The 15,532-nt window shown below is 55.8% G+C and overlaps 1 protein-coding gene across 2 annotated transcripts in view; it reads right to left on the bottom strand.

Moving 5' to 3' along the window:
- Positions 1-15,532, bottom strand: part of Afap1 (actin filament associated protein 1) — a 131,535-nt gene that overhangs the window by 30,836 nt on the left and 85,167 nt on the right. For both annotated transcript variants that reach the window (XM_076864189.2, XM_076864188.2), the window contains exons 7-9: positions 12,490-12,585; positions 9,829-9,910; positions 3,470-3,619 (exon numbers count right to left, since the gene is read on the bottom strand). In XM_076864189.2, the coding sequence (XP_076720304.1) occupies positions 3,470-3,619; positions 9,829-9,910; positions 12,490-12,585 (328 nt within the window). The remainder of the gene's footprint in view (positions 1-3,469; positions 3,620-9,828; positions 9,911-12,489; positions 12,586-15,532) is intronic.

Genomic DNA, 15,532 nt, shown 5'->3' with positions numbered 1-15,532 from the left:
CCCAGCCAGCTGTCCCTCAGCCTGGTGTCTCTGACCAGGGCCAGGGGCTGTTGGATTTGGAGCTGCAGGAGGCAGGCAGGGCCACCTCTCACAGGTGGCCACGTTTCATTGCCACTCTCTTTAGGAAGGGAAGCGGCAGTGCCTGTGCCAGAGACTGCTGTCTTTTGGTCACATGTGAGGCCTCTGATCCAATGTAGCTGCTTGCTGGGTTGCTGCAAACGCCTGAGCACAATCAGAGACTGCAGACACCTGGCACAGCTCTGCCAACACCAAGGGTCATTTCCCTCCAGCCTGCCCCCCAGCCAGGGCTGAGGAGTGGGCATGCAGGCACCCAGCACAGGGCTCTCAGATGGAGGGGGTTGTGACAAGAAGTGAGAAGCCCCAGCTTTCCTGATCGGCCATCTAATGCCATCACTGGAAGTGCCATATAGTCCTTCACTGGTGAGTCCTTCAGGCTCAACCCAGACTACCCTGTGCTGGCACCCTGGGGAGGTCAGGGTGCCAGCTTGGCCCCTGGTTGCACGCAGGCTCCCGTGGCCTTGTGTGGCTGCATGCTGCATGCTGGGTGCTCAGCTCTGTGAGCAGCTGTGGGCACAGCGCTCAGGTCAGGTGTGGGCTGCAGCTCTGTGTGTTTTTCTTTGGCTTTCGTGAAAACCAAGGAATTTATCACGTGGCCCACTTCACAGTCAAGGCAGCTGAGGCTCCAGGCAGGCAGGCTGCTCAGGGAACCCATGCAGCCCGGCACCGTCTCAGCACTCTCCTCTGCAGGTGCTGGGAGCAGGATGTGCAGGGGAGCGAGCAGGGCTGAGTCTCAATTGGGAAGAGCAGAGTCTGGACGCAAGGCCGAGGAGGCCCCTGAGGCACTGTGCGGGCAGCAAGCGGGCGCTCTGGCGTCCTGGCACAGGAGGATGTGACAGTGGGGCCTGTCATCTACCTGGGGCCTGGAAGGAAGCAGGGTGGAACCACAGCTGGGTACGGGAGGGAGGAAGGGGATGGAGGGGCACTTCTGCTAGAGCTTAATTTATAAGGAGCCAAGAATTCAAGACGCACAGGCACAGGGAAGGCAGAGAACAGAGCTGCCCTGGTTAGGGGCCTTAGCACATCTTGGGTACATTGTCTGAGTGGCCGTGCACAGAGCTGACCAGGCCACTGCTAACCACGTCACTCGTGGGTGTCATGGAAGGACAGAGACATGGGATTGGGGCAGCCAAGGGTGCCACGTGGGGAGGCTCAAGCAGGCTGTGGTCCCCACTGCCCTTCCTGTGAGCACTGAAGAGCACCAGCCCTGCCTCCAAGAGGCCTTGCGGTGCCTTAGTCCCAGTGACCAGGCTGTGCCCAGAGAGAAGGGGAGGCTGGCTCAGTTTCCCTCGCTGGGGAGCTTTCCCTGCCCTTCCATCCACTCGGCACGGCCTCCTGGGAGCAGCACAGCAGCTGCAGAGGCTCCGCCCACTTGGCAGAGCTGGTCCCTGGGCCCAGATCCAGCCACTCTCCTCTGCCTGAAACCCTGCAGCTGTGCCGAAATAACCTGGCGTGGTCACCACCCACCAGAGGAAGTATCTCACAGGGTGGTGGAGTCTGGTGCGTGGACCACATGCTCCTCCTGCTCAGTAGAGATCAGCTGCATTTCCAAGAAAGGGCCGGCACTGAGGTTTATGCTGCATCTAATTACACAGAGAGGGTACCTCATTAGGAGTCCTATGAGTGGCAAGCTCTTTTGGACAAGAAAGCTGAGGGAAAAGGCAGAGTATGAGGAATCAGCTAAATCGGAGAGCCAGCTCTGCCCTCAATGAGCTGTGTAACTTGCAGCTAGTCACTCAACCTCTCTGAGCTTCAATATTCTCATTTGCATAAGGAGAGTTTGGACTACAGTCTCTGAGTTGCCTTCCATATTAGTGACTGCTTTTCACAAAAGAATTCCTATTTCTTCCACTGACCTAGAGCAGTTTACACTGCAAACACAATTAACCCCTAACTCCCATCCTGTTGCAAGCAAGGGCTGATGGGAGGACAAATTCCCCAGGACTGCATGGCGTCACCAGCCTGTGCACCATCCTCCACCCCCGGTGACAGCTCTGCCCCACCTGGCTGATCCAGGCAAGTTCTTTCCTTGTGGGTGGAAAGAATGGCAGTGTCCCTCGCCCGGCTTCTGTCTGCAGCAGCCCTGACAAGGACAAGGACTGAACTCCTGGGTACTGTCTCTGCACAGCGTCATGGGTCTCCCCAATCCACCTCACAGGCTGTGACTCCCACTCCCACGGGACACGTGGTGACAACTCCTGCAACCCTGTGAGGCCTTCCCAGCCGCTGCCCAGAGGGCTGCATTCTGTCCATGAAAAGCTGACACCAGGCAATGCCCCAGAACCCCGGGGGAGCTTGGAGGGGGCTGCCTGGCCCCCACCCGCCCACCCTCCTGCTCCTGCCCCCGCCGCAGTGCTCCTTCTGCAAAAGACGTGGGAGCTGCTGTACCTTCACCTCCGTGTTCATGGCCCAGCTTGGACCCACTGGGCAGGACCCACATGCTGCCCTTTTGCTACCCTCAAAGACCCCCAAGACCTTGGACATGACATGCTCCAGGAGGGAGAGGGGAGAAGGGGGCGGGCAGCAGGAAGTGAAGGGAGGCGGGAAGCTGATGGCCCAGCAGCAGCAGCTGAGCGGAGGCCCACCACTGTCGATGGTTTACCACAGGCAAAGGGCTCGGTGGGTGCAGCTAGTGCTAGAGCCCTACTCCTACCCAGCAGGCAGCAGGCCCTGGGCACAGCCCAGCACCACAACCAGGAAAGGCAAACACCACCTCTCAGCTGGGAGCTGCTCTCCTAGGAGAGCCAGGCATTCTTCTGGCTGGGCTGCCTACAGTCAGCCCTCCTCTTCCCGGAGGCCTCCATTCGCCCCTGGCTGGCCCAGCCCACATGACGTCCTGGGAGGCCCTGGCTGCCTCTGCCGTGGCCCAGCACTACTGATCACAGCTGGGCGTGGCAAGCTCACTTCTGCAGTTCCCTGTACTGTCCCCTCTCCTGCTCCTAGACGCGAGCCATGGCGGCAGGGCCTTCTGGCCCACTGTTGAACACACAAGCTCAATCCCACCCTGACAGACGCAGCTGCCCAGAGATGGAGCCAGAGGGAAGAGCCAGTCGGGCGGCCAGGGACCTGCGACACTATGAGGAGGTGTGATTCTATACCCTGGCACAAGAGAGCACTGGTCTAACTCCATCGCCACCCTCTCTGCCCTCCCACCTCTGCCCACTGCAGCACGTGTGTGCTCTAGCCTGAGGCTGCTGGAGGGGGTCGTGGGACAACCTCACAGGCCTGAGAGCTGGGGATTTTCGTGGGACAACCTCACAGGCCTGAGAGCTGGGGATTTTACTCTTGAAGGAACCTTAGCAATCATCCCAACCCCCTGCAAAACCTTCCATTAACATAAATAAAACTGCTTCCCGCAACCGAGCTGCCCAGCTCGCTGCACCAGGCTCACCACAGGTGGGGACGTCCTCCTCGGCTGACGATGTCTGCTCGTCAGTGGATGGCTTCTTCTTGCCCAAACCAATGATCTTGGTAATTTTTTTCCCAGTGACTTTAGACACGGTTCCCTTGGCTTCCGCTTTGGAACTTTTCTTCCTCTTCACTGTCAACAAAAACTTGTTTTAATTGAGGATGTTAACTTTAAAAAGTAGACATGAAGCCTAAATCACCTCGTGTCTTCTCCCCCCACTTGGGCTCATCAGGCACGCTTAAGTACCTGCTCTGTGTCACCGGGGTCTAGATGCTGTGGCCAAAGCAGGACACAGAGCTGCTCTCCGGAAGCCTACACCCTAGAGAGAGCTGAGGACACACAGCCACACGTGCGTCCAGCATAAGCAGCACATCTGTGCACACACACAAGTGTCCACATGCACCAAGCAGTGACAGGAACCCCAGGGCCCACAGGTCCCACAGGGCCCTGTGGGAGAGTGGCTGGTGGTGGACTTCAGGCCGAGTGCTCAGTAACAAGGAAGGAGTCCTGCCGACTTCAGAGGAAAGGGCTGCCCGCAAGAGGAGGAGCTGCTGATGCGGGCTGGAAGCGGAGCAGAGGGAGCAGGCAAAGCGCGGGTTGCAGGGAGCAGAGGGGCCCGGGTCCCCCTGGGCACCTCTTGCCCTCCTGCTCCGTTCTGCCCTGTCCAGACTCTAGACCGCCGCCTGCCTTTCAGCTGGGATGCTCTATTTCATCGGGTTAATATATAAATTCACAAACATTTTGCATAAAAAGATTTCAAGCTTCTCCTGAAACACAAATACCTGGCAAACCTGGACCCACAGGTGGGAAAGTGTCAGCAGAGCCGCACAGACAGGCTCCAGCCAGCTCTGACATGGGCAGCTCTCTCTCCACACTGACCCCCACCACAGAGGGGCAACTGGCCACCGGCTGGTGACCTACCCCTGCTCAGCTCAGTCACCTACACCCCCCCTACTCTCAGGCCTTGTCCATGACCTCTAATAGAACTGCAGGGACTGGGGTCAGGCAGCAATCGGAACAGGCATGTGAGGACAACCCAGGGCTGAGCAACAGTCCTCGGGAAGGGTGGGCTGGCCCAGTCAGTCTCCTAAGGGCACCATGCACCTGCTAGGGTAAAAGGCCTCCCCTGAAGCCACCCTCAGCACAGCCCGACACCTGTGCTGCATGGAGGCCAAGCACCCCACCCAGCCCTCGGTCAGCCTCTGGGTAGCCACCCTTCAGGACCCCAGGAAAGCCAATGGCTCCTCCCTCCCCCGAAATGAACAAGCACACAACACCCAGGACAAGGCAGAGAGGAGCTCTCTAGGAGCCTGTGGCGATCCTTGCTGGACACACCCCAGCTCCCTCCACCCACAGAGGCCCTCTTCCATGGGAACGGGCAGTCGTCTGCTGCTCCTCTGCCGCCTGCTGTGAGGTGGTCAGGGCAGGGGGCATCACGCAGGTTCCCACCTTGGGCCTGGCCCTCCCCCACTCACACCTGCCCTCAGACCCAGTGGGACTGGCACTACTCCTCAGTCCCTCTCCAGGATGGTGACAAGCCACTTGGCTGTGCCACAGTGAGCAAAGCCACTGGGAACCCAGCCTTGCGGGCTGTGTGTGCCCCAGTCACAGGGAGCTCAGATCCCCAGGGGCAGCACACAGAGGTGGGCCTATAGGGAAGCATCAGGAAAGACCACCCTGATCCCGGGGTGAGATCCTGGTGGTGAGGGCACAGAAGAAGGCCCCTGTGAGGACACAAAGAGAAGGTGGCCACCTGTGACCTGGGAAGAGAGGCTGATCATTCCATGTCAGTTGGACTAAACAAAAAGGGAAAGCCACCATGGGTGGCCACCCTGCCATCTCACAGCCCTGTAGGTCACTCTGCCATGGCACAGACCCTGCAGGCACATGCTGTCTCACACACCTGTAGGCCATCCTGGCATCTCATGGACCCTGCAGGCCACGCTCCTCTCTGCACACACCCTGCAAGCCACCCAGGGTCTCACAGACTCTGCAGGTCACCCTGGCATCTCACATGCCCTGCAGGCCACGCTGCTCTGTCTCACACACTCCGCAGACAATCCAGCGCCATCACCTACTCCAGCCGAGCTCCACAAAGACACGTGGCCCAGGACAGCGAAGCACCCAGAAGGCACCCACCCTGTCCCAGGCTCGCAGAGCATGAGCAGGCGACTCTCCCTGGCACAGCGCTTGCTGTCCATCTCATCAGCCTGGGGATTCGCAGTCACTCCAATATACCGATGGGCTCTGCTGGGAAAGAGCTTGCTGGGCTCTGACTACAAAGACCTAAGAAAATAATTAACATCTGTGGTTCCTTCAATACCGACTGCTTAACTTTTGCAAAGGCAGAAGTCAGGCCATCCTTGGAAGAAAAGCCAAAGTGTGTAGGGACATGAGAAAAAACCATCAAGAACCTCGTGAGGCCACTTAGCAAACAAAAGGCAGAATTTAGCACAATTACAAACCAGAACTCCCCACTCACTGAAGACGCACAGCGGTGAAGTGCAGGGTCCAGATGGTGTGGAGGTAGGTGGGTGCAAGAGTGACCGAGACAATGGAAGCAAGGCCACTCCGTGCACTTAAACCCACAAAGCCAGGCAGCTCCCCGTCATCCCACAGAAGGGGACCTAGGCGCTCTGCTGTCTAGGCTGGTGGGAGAGGGTGGGACAGTGCCATCGGACAACGGACTCACTGAGTCCACCCTGACCCACATGCAGATGGAAAAATAGTAGCGGGAGGCAGAGTAGGCTGGGGATGTGCTTGCTTTCCTATGCACTGCCCCGGGACCTTTATCTTCTCTGCTCACGTCAGCTACAGTGTCAACAGGATGCTGACCCAGTCACCACAAGCCACACGCACTGGCATCTTAAACACCAGGACTCTGCCCTGAAGGAAGAGCTGGCAAGTGAGCCAGGCGCCCGATCCGACCACCAAGTCTGGTGCCACCTTCAGGGTAGATCCTCACACTCAGGCGACTATACAGAGACGTCTGCAAACTACACATGGCCAGTGAGGGAGGCTCAGCTGGAAGCTCCCAATGCAGCCAGGAGTGGAGGGAGGGCGGGAGGGGTGTATTTAGGCCATTAATCCCCTCTGGTGACCGTTTCCTCAGTGTCTGCCACACCCACAGCACCTTGCTGGGCAAAAGGAAGTGTCTGCAGCAGGCGGCTCTCTGAGTCCCAAGGCCAGAAGGGCATGACAAAGGGACTGGAGGGCAGGAGAAGCCGGTGTTCCTCTGCCCATGTCAGACAGGTGCACCATTCCATCCACGTGCCCCTCAGGTGCATTGGGGAAGAAAGAATAGATGGAGAAAGACCAGCCGAGCAGCGTCCATGGAGTGCAACAGCAGGGCAGGGGCCAAGCCCAGTGGTGGGCTGCGGTCCTGGCTGGGCCAGGAGACGGCTGGACGCAGGAGTAGGGAAAAAAGCCAGGCGACATGGTTAGACCAGCCTCAAAACAAAAAGCAAACAAAAACACAGCTAAGCTGGACCATGGAGGCTGCAGGTCATTCGACTTCAGGGAAAACTTAGACCGCTTTCCAGGTCCTGATCACAGGCAGCACCCACGGAGGACACAGTCAACACGCTCACTGAGAAGCTTCACAGAGGGGACCCAGCTGGTAAGCCAACGTGCAAAAGCAGACCACGAAAGCTTCTGATGAGAACCTGGTGGCACCAACGTCCTGACGGCAGGGCACCAGGGTCCTCAAGCCCAGCTGCTACAGCTGTGGGCCGGCCTCTCACCAGAGAGGGCACCCTTGCTTCCAACCGACCACACAGGGCACCTGGGCAGCTGGGTCACAGGCTCTGGGAGAGCAGAGGCACCTGGATTTGTGGAGGGAGGCTTCCCTCCTGACCAGAAGTCACGACCCTCACCTCCAGGCATTCTCCTAGGACATTAAAGTCAGTTAAGCAGAAAAGCTGCACAAAACACATACCTGACAAAGGACTTGCATTCAGAACAAGCACAGATCCCTCAAAGCTCAATAAGAGTGAACAACCCAATAAAAACATGGAGAAATGGCTGAGAAGACACCTCACAGAGTCACAGCAACCACCAATAACACAGGAAAACTGCTCGGCCCCCTCCAGTCACTAGGGAAACCACAGTCACACTCCACACAGAGAAGGGACCGGACAGAGCAGAAGGGACAACACTGAGGCTGGTGAGACTCCTCGTGGCCTGGCAACCCACACTGGGATCAGTGCCCAAGGGGCAAGAGGCACAGATCCACCTGCCTAGCACAGCCAGAGCGGCTCTGCGGTGGGGAAGGGGAAGACCCAGCGTGCACAGCCACCCCGAGAAGACCGCCCCCTGCAGCCATCTTCACCGCCTCAGCAGGGAAGCAGATGGCACTGGGGCGAGGGACCCAGAAGGGGGTCCACCTGCAGGGCAGGAAGCAGCTCAGCAGTGCCAGGTGGCTCAAAGGCGCGCACAGGACATCTGGAGGAACAGGAGCATCCTGTCTTGACGATGGTGATGGTTCCATGCCTGAGAGACGTCTGCCAACACAGAACTGCAGGCCATGGGCAGAGCTGAGCTGGGAGAGAGCGGCGTCCACACCTGCACACTGTTCCCAGAGGCCCTGCTCAGGAGCACCAAGAGCAGGAGCAGCCTGGTGCACTGACTGGTGGACAAATGTGCAAAATTTGGTGCTTTCCTAGGATGGAATTCACAGTCTTAGAAAGAAAGGACACCAGAAAACAGGTAGAAACATCTTTAACATCATGTTAAAGCCAAACAAGCCCACGTCAGACAGCCCACCCCAGATAGCCCAGGGTCACGTGCTCCCCTCACGTGGAAGCTGGAGAGGAGAGAGGAACTCGGAAAGTGGGGATCTATGAGAATGAAAGAGACCTCAGCAGAGGAGAGCAAGGGGCCAGAGGGAGGCAGAGGAACTCTGGCCAAATTACATTGTTCTAACATGTGCACATGGGGGTGCTCAACACCCAGTCCCCCATAGTGTGTAATGACGATGTGACAAAAGGAAGAAACTTCAGACACAAGCGACACTCTGGGTTGACCACAAAGACACACCCTGAGTGAAACAGCCAGTCACTACAGGACACAGCCCAGGTGACTCCACCCACACGAGGCCCCAGAGCCATGGAACTCAGAGACAGTCGCAGCACTGCATGTGTCAGCACTAGGGAGGAAAGCCAGGGTTAACGGGGACAGAGTTCAGTTTGGGAAGATGGAACGGTTCTGGGGATGGACGAAGACAGCTGCCCAGCAGTGAGAATGTGCTTAATGCCATCAACTATGCACACAGATCGTCACAATGGCTGCTATTACGGTGTATGTGTTCTACCACAGTTTTTAAAATGTAAATGCAGGTGAAATAAAGACATTTTCAGAAGAATGCAATGATGGCATTTGCTGGTAAATGGGTAGAAATGGAGAAAATCATGCTAAGTGAAATAAACCAGACTCAGAAAGTCAAGGGTCAAATGTTTCTCTCATATATGGACAATAGAGCAAAATAAGGAAAGGAAAGCAGTTGGGGAGAAATAGGGTATTAAAGATATGGGGTGATGGATGACAGACGTGGAGAATGAGAGGGAAAGGGGTGAATCACGGGCTGACTGTGACAGAACCCTGTCACGGGCGGGTAGGCTGGGTCCCTTGTTTACTTCAGGCCTGGTCTCCAGGCTCACTGAGCACCAGCAGGATGCTGTCAGCCTCTGAGGGAGTGTGGGCGGCACTGGGCCCTCCATCACTCCCAGAACCTGGGGAGCCAGAAGCACAGCAGCTTCCAAATGGGTATCTCAGGTCCTCCTTGTTACCAAGGGGAATCTCTCCTTTACATATACATAGAACACACCAATCAGAAATAAGGGAGCAGAAGGAGGATCAGCAGAGAGAAAAAAAAGACCTTTTCAGAAAATCTTTTTAAAAAAGACTTCAGATTCTGGCCTTCTCATCTTAAAGATGGGGAAACTGAAGTTCATGCAGGGAATACTTGCTCCTGATCATATGGCTAAGCGAAAGTAGTGCTGGGGCAGCCACTCGAGGAGCATTCATTCCCCAAAGATCTCAGCAAGATGCCAGCCCCTCCTTGGTACAAATCCATCTCAGTGATAGATCTAGCAAGGAAGCAAGCTGGCAGGAACCATCAGTTCAAAATACACATGGGCACTATGAACAAGGGCACTGCCCAGGCTGGGGCTGGCAGGATGGGAAGGTGGTCCCTGGCTGAGGTTGACCACAGGGCCCTGCTCCTGTCAGATGACCCATGGCAGGCAGGGTGTCCGCAGCTGAAGCCAAGAGCACCACGTGGTCACTGCGTGCCCATCGCCCTTGCCTCCCCCAGTCTGCACTCGGCCACAGGTGGAGCTCACCTTGCTCTTTTCCGTTGCACGAGGCGATGCCATTCTCCACAGCACCCTCCCCATCTGAGCTGGGTCTCTCTGAAGACAGCTTCTGTAAGGACACAAAGGGTTAGGTTGCTCCTAGAGGCCACATGGCTCTGACAACGCTGATGGGTTATCAGAAGCCTCTGGAAGGAAGTCAGATGTGGTGGGATCCACTCAGCGCAGAGAGCCGGGGCTTCCCTCCAGCACAGACCTGCTGGTCAGGCAGCTGCAGAAGCTTCAAAACGCAAACCAACCAAGAGAACCACTCTGTGGCTCTGGTGTACTGACACACATGCGTGCCTTGCCCTCCACTCAAATCACTTTTTCTTACAGTCATGAAAAAGTATAAGGATTACTCACTAAGCCATACTTTCTTTGCAGGAGTAAATATATTTTATATCTATCTTAAAATATATTTTATAACTATATTTTCCCTGTTATTTGCCAATAATCAGGTAAATGTCAAGTATTTACTTGTAACAAATGTACTCAGAACAAACACAGAAAGAGAGAAATTACTATCAAAACCTCTCATGGCCAGGGGTGTGGCTCAGCAGTCAAGTGCTTGCCTGGCAAGCTTGGGGCCCTGGGTTCCATCCCTAGCACCAAAATAAAACACGTCCCAGTGGGGCTAGGCTCCTTGTTTACTTCAGGCCTTATCTCCTGACGTAATGAGCATAATCAGGACTCCACAGTGTGGCAGCTGGACCCTTCCGTCCCTCTTCAGAACCTGTGGAGTCAGAGGAGGAATGGCTTCCAAAATGGGTGTCTCAAGTCCTCCACATTAACCCCCAGAGCCACAGAGACTGGCCAGCCAGACACAAAGGAAACCAGCAAGAACTCTGGTAATGAAAGTAGGGGCATGCAGCAGGCTCTTACTGTGTATCCGGCCAGTGCTCCAAGTACCAGAGCCAGCACTGCCCCGCTCTCAGACCTGCAGCTGCCCAGGAACACACCACGCAGCCCAGAGGCCAAGCTAAGGAAAGGTGCGTCACCAGTTCTGATGGGAGTGCACCAGGAGCTGGGAGGCACTGGCGGGAGTGAGACCCATGGTGACAGAATTAGCAGTGGGAATCAGACACTTAGCAGAGCTCCCTCCTTTGGGCTAATAATTCAGCTCCCGGGAATCTGTGCTCGGGTAACAGGCAGAGAAGCAGCAGAGGTTTATGCAAAAGGTCTTACTACCACGTTATTTAAGCAGTCTAGAAAAAAGAAAAATGGGACAGTTGTGGGGAGAGAGGACTGCACAGCTACCTCAGTGATAAGAAGGTGGCAAAGCATCACATCCAGCTGATGAAACTGCAGAACCCTGCTGCTTGTTATGAATGTCAAAACCTAGGAGCTGGCCAGCTAGATTCAGGCAGGTGGGAAACAAGGCGTGTAAGAAACCTGACTGCATAAGATCATCCGAAGTGTAAAAGAAGCGCACCCAGGGAAACCTGGCGAATGCCATGGAGGGCATGAAGAGGGGCAGACTTGAGTGACTTTTTCCTGCTATTTATGTTTCTCTGAACTTTCTCAGTGTTATACAGTAAGAGTTTATAGTCAGGAACAAAGCAACAGGCTGTTCTACTAAAATACCAGGTGGTTAACTGTGTGTCAGGTTGGAAGGGGGCATTTCTGGGTGATCCAATCAGTGAACTCGTATAAGCAGGCTGTCCCCCTGATGTGGGTGGACCTCACACATCGTGTGAAGGCTACACAGGATGAAAAGACCAGCCTCCTGCCTGAGCTAGAGGGCCTGCTGCAGCAGAGGCTGGGGGCCAGCCTGCATGTCACTCCTGGGCCTCTGCTGTGGCCAGGACTTGCATCCGCCATAGCTCTGGGAGCCACACCCCTGAACAAACCTCTTTCCACACATACCCCTCAGTTCTGCATCTCTGGAGAACCCTAACACAAGGACAGAGAAGAGGAGGATCCGCTCATCCCCTGGCTGGGGCTTCAGCAGGCAGGCTTGGGAAGCTCCTAGGACACAGCTGCAAGGAACGACTCCACGACCAGAGCCAGGAACAGTCCCAGTGATGTGCAGACCAAGGACATCAGAGCAGGAACACGGCACTACAGGGTGCCCCCCGCACCTCTGGCAAGAAGGCGTGCACAAGCAACAGGCTACACGCCAACTGCTGTGCCCTGCACTCCTCCCAGCAAGAAAACTGGCAGAAGCAGAGGGGCAGCGAGCTCCGCTTGCCTGGGGGTTAGACCCTGGGGAAGGCAGGTTGTGAAGTGCCTGCTGCATGTCACAATAGGCAACAGCTCCGTGGCTCTGCACAAGACCCCCTAAGGTTCCATAGCTCGTCCACAGCATGCGAGGCCCTGGAGCCTTGTCCAGAGCAGAGGCCAGCAAGCAGGACTGCATCTGTTTTCCAACTGCAGCCCTGAAATTCTCTGTGTTATTAAAGCTTGCAGGCAATTTGAATGTTCCCAGTATAATAAGATACCAAATGTCTGAGGTGGCAGACACGCCAATTTCCCTGACTCAATGGTTACACACTGTCTACTAGTGTTGAAAGGTCACACAGCATGCACAGACATATACAATTAGTGTGTCTCAATTAAAAATAAAAAGACATTTTAAGAGAACCCAAACACTTGGAGTGATACCAAAATCACTCACGAGTCCCGGTTCCTGGAGAGACTCACTCTTACCTTCTCCAGTTCTGCCTTGTGCACTGGGGCACTGGGCGGTGGAACACACTCGGGATCCGCAGGGCCACCGCAGCCACTGTAGGCTTCCCTGATCACCTGTGGAAAGCAGAGGTTCAGGACGGAGGCCAGACCAGGGTGAACAGACCAAGGCCGACGGCGTGCAGGGAAGCTGGAGGGCCAGGAGCACCTGGCATTGAACAGACGCAGGTCCGCACGTGTTCACGCCTTGGCTCAACTGGTGGGACTGTCCCGGGTCTCAGGGCAGCAGAGCAGAACAGTGCACTAGAGTTCCTGTTCTGAGAAGGGCCCTGCACAGTGTAGACTTGGGCATGAACCAGGGTCCCCAGGCAGATGAGGTGGAGTGAGCAGCTTCGAGAGCCACAGGGAATGAAGGATGGAGCTTCCACGGGCAGGTGGGCAGCGACCTCAGCTCAGGCGGCTGCAGTCAAGCGGGAGAAGAGACTGAGCAGTGCCACACAGGCCAGCAGAGAGGGCAGCCCCAAAGGAGCAGAGAGAAGGGGGCTCCAGCAAGAAGATGAGAGCTGGGCAGACAGCCAGAGCCAGCTGACCCCACGAGAAGGCTCCCTGGGAAGGAGGCGGCGGTTATGGGAGGGGCAAGGCTGGAGGAAGCCAATGCACAAAGGAAGGTTTCTCAAAGTGCTCCTTTTCCTACTAAAGGCTTCAGCCCTCTGAACAGAGGGCAGTGTAAAATGCAGAGAGGCTCTTCACGGGGAGGGTCTGAGAACACTGCTGCCTAGCCAGGCCTACCTCCTCAGAGACACATGAGGACAGACCCTCAGGAAGGAGCTGTGCAGCTATGGGGGAGATAGTTAACTTCTCTGAGCCTCAGTTTCATCACTAGCAAAGTGTTATGGTGTGGATATGAGGTGTCCCCCAAAAGCTCAGGTGTTAAAGTAGGAATGTTCAGAAGTGAGCTGATTATGAGCACGGTGACTTCATCAGTGAATTAATTCATGTGTGGACTGATAATTTGAATGCATTACTGGTGATAACTGGAGGCAGGAGGGGCATGGCTGGAGGAGGCAGGTCACTGGGTGTGGGCCCATGGGGACTACATCTTGTCCTTCCTCTCTCTCCCCCCCTTTCTCTCTCCCTCCCTTCTTCCTGGGTCCCAGGAGCTGAGCCGCCTTCCTCCTCTATGCCCTTCCACCAGGATGCTCTGCTTGGGGAATGGAGTCCGCTGACCTGGGACTGAACCTGTGCAACCGTGAGCCCAGAGAAACTCTTCCTTTTTAAGTCGCTCTTGTCAGGTGTTTTGGTCACAGTGATGAAAAGCTGACTAACACAAAGGAAGGCGTCAAGGTGACCTGTCTTGCAGGACTACGGCTAAATTAAGAGGAAATGAGACCTTGCACGTTAGATGCCCGAGCCAGCATCTGACCCAAAGTCCTTCACCACACAGAGATGCTGTGACCACGGGCACTCGCTACGGTGAGCCTCTCTGCAACTTAGGTGGAGAGTAGGAATCACCAGCCCATGGTCCCCATGCTGGCACAAGGGGCCCTCATGGCCACCTGCTGGCTTCTCCATCACGACTAAGCTCATGCCACGTCCAGGTGTGGCCCATCACGGGACGTGAGGTGAATAAGGAAACAAGAACCACGTGCCTGTGTAACTCACACACTCTCGTCCCCACAAGTCAGTAGGCAAGTCTTACAGAAGCCGCCTGTTCCTCCTGGATCTACACTGCAGCAGGAGCGAAGCCAAGCTGCTTCTGGGCAGAAAGGAATGCCAGCCCCAGAGAGCTGGGCAGTGGCCGGGCACCAGCCTCCGCAGATGCCTTGCAGTCACACTGGGCTGGACTCGGCCCGGAGCTGACAAGCAGGATGTGTCCCCAGGCACTCTGCTACTCGGATGCCTCATGTGCAGAGCACAGGGTGACTTGCGTCCACACCCGAGCTATCTCAGGAGTGGACAGCACAGGGAAGAAGAAAGTGAAGAGGCAGCCAGAGGGCTCGCGGCATCGCTCTTCCTGGTGATTTCTGAGATTCGAGCAGGACCCGGCGGCGCTCCGCCCAGAGCTTCTCCCTACTCCTCCCTCTTTCACGCTGACCACCCCACGGTGGGTCTTCGTGCCCTCCTGCCCATGTGATGACCAAATCCTCAACTAACAAGATACATTTTTACTTGATTTAGAGACAAGACTCTTTTTTCTAGGGAAGCAGCTCCTGAGCTTTTCTGCCAAACAAGAGCTGGTTTACTCCTAGTTCTTCCACCTGCTGTGCACGCAAGGCTGGGCCACTCAATCTGAGACTCTCTCTCCTAACCTGGAACATGCACAAGATGACACCCAGGCAGTGACAGAGAAAACAGAGTGGTTACAAGGATGTGAAGCGCCCTGCCCAGTACCTCTCCCTCACAGGTGCTAAATGACTTCTGTGCTTTCCCAGTCATAGATCCAAATAAAGGAACCAGGTTTCAACTATGCACATAAACCTGAACCCGACAAATTCTCCTTTTGCACTAAAAAGCGATGCCGCCAAACCAGAACCTGCAAAATCCTACCATCTTTGCAAAAGCTTTTATACCAAGAAGGTCTGTATTCTGTCTCCTGGTTTTCCCATGGGGAAGAACATAGAGCATCTTCAGCAGAGTTGCTCCATTATCCCCTCCGCCACCTCTCCAGGGCCAGGGTCTCCTGAGGGGAGCACGCACTTCCTCCCAGCCAAACAGAGCCCAGCTCTTATGATTCAGTCTCAGGTTCCCACAACTCCAGGGAGCCTGCCCGGCCTCCTGCCATGGTCTGCATTAGTGTCCCTCAAGGCCACATGCTACAGGCTGATCGCCAGGCTCCGGTGCTCCTAGGAGGGGATAGACCTTTGGGAGGTGGGTCCTGTGGAAGTCAGGTCACTGGGGTGTGCCCTCGAAGAGGATGTTGGGACCTTAGTTGCTTCCCAGCTGCCTCACTGTGCGCCCCTGCCATGCCGTTCCCCCTCACCAGGCCCAGAGGCAAAGGCAGACCACCAGCCACAAGCACAGGCTGGAGCCTCTGCAACCCAAGCCTAGCACTTTTCCTCCCCTA

The sequence above is a fragment of the Callospermophilus lateralis genome, chromosome 8 (assembly GCF_048772815.1).
Source record: "Callospermophilus lateralis isolate mCalLat2 chromosome 8, mCalLat2.hap1, whole genome shotgun sequence".
NCBI lineage: Eukaryota > Metazoa > Chordata > Mammalia > Rodentia > Sciuridae > Callospermophilus > Callospermophilus lateralis.
This window is presented reverse-complemented; position numbering and strand designations above follow the sequence as displayed.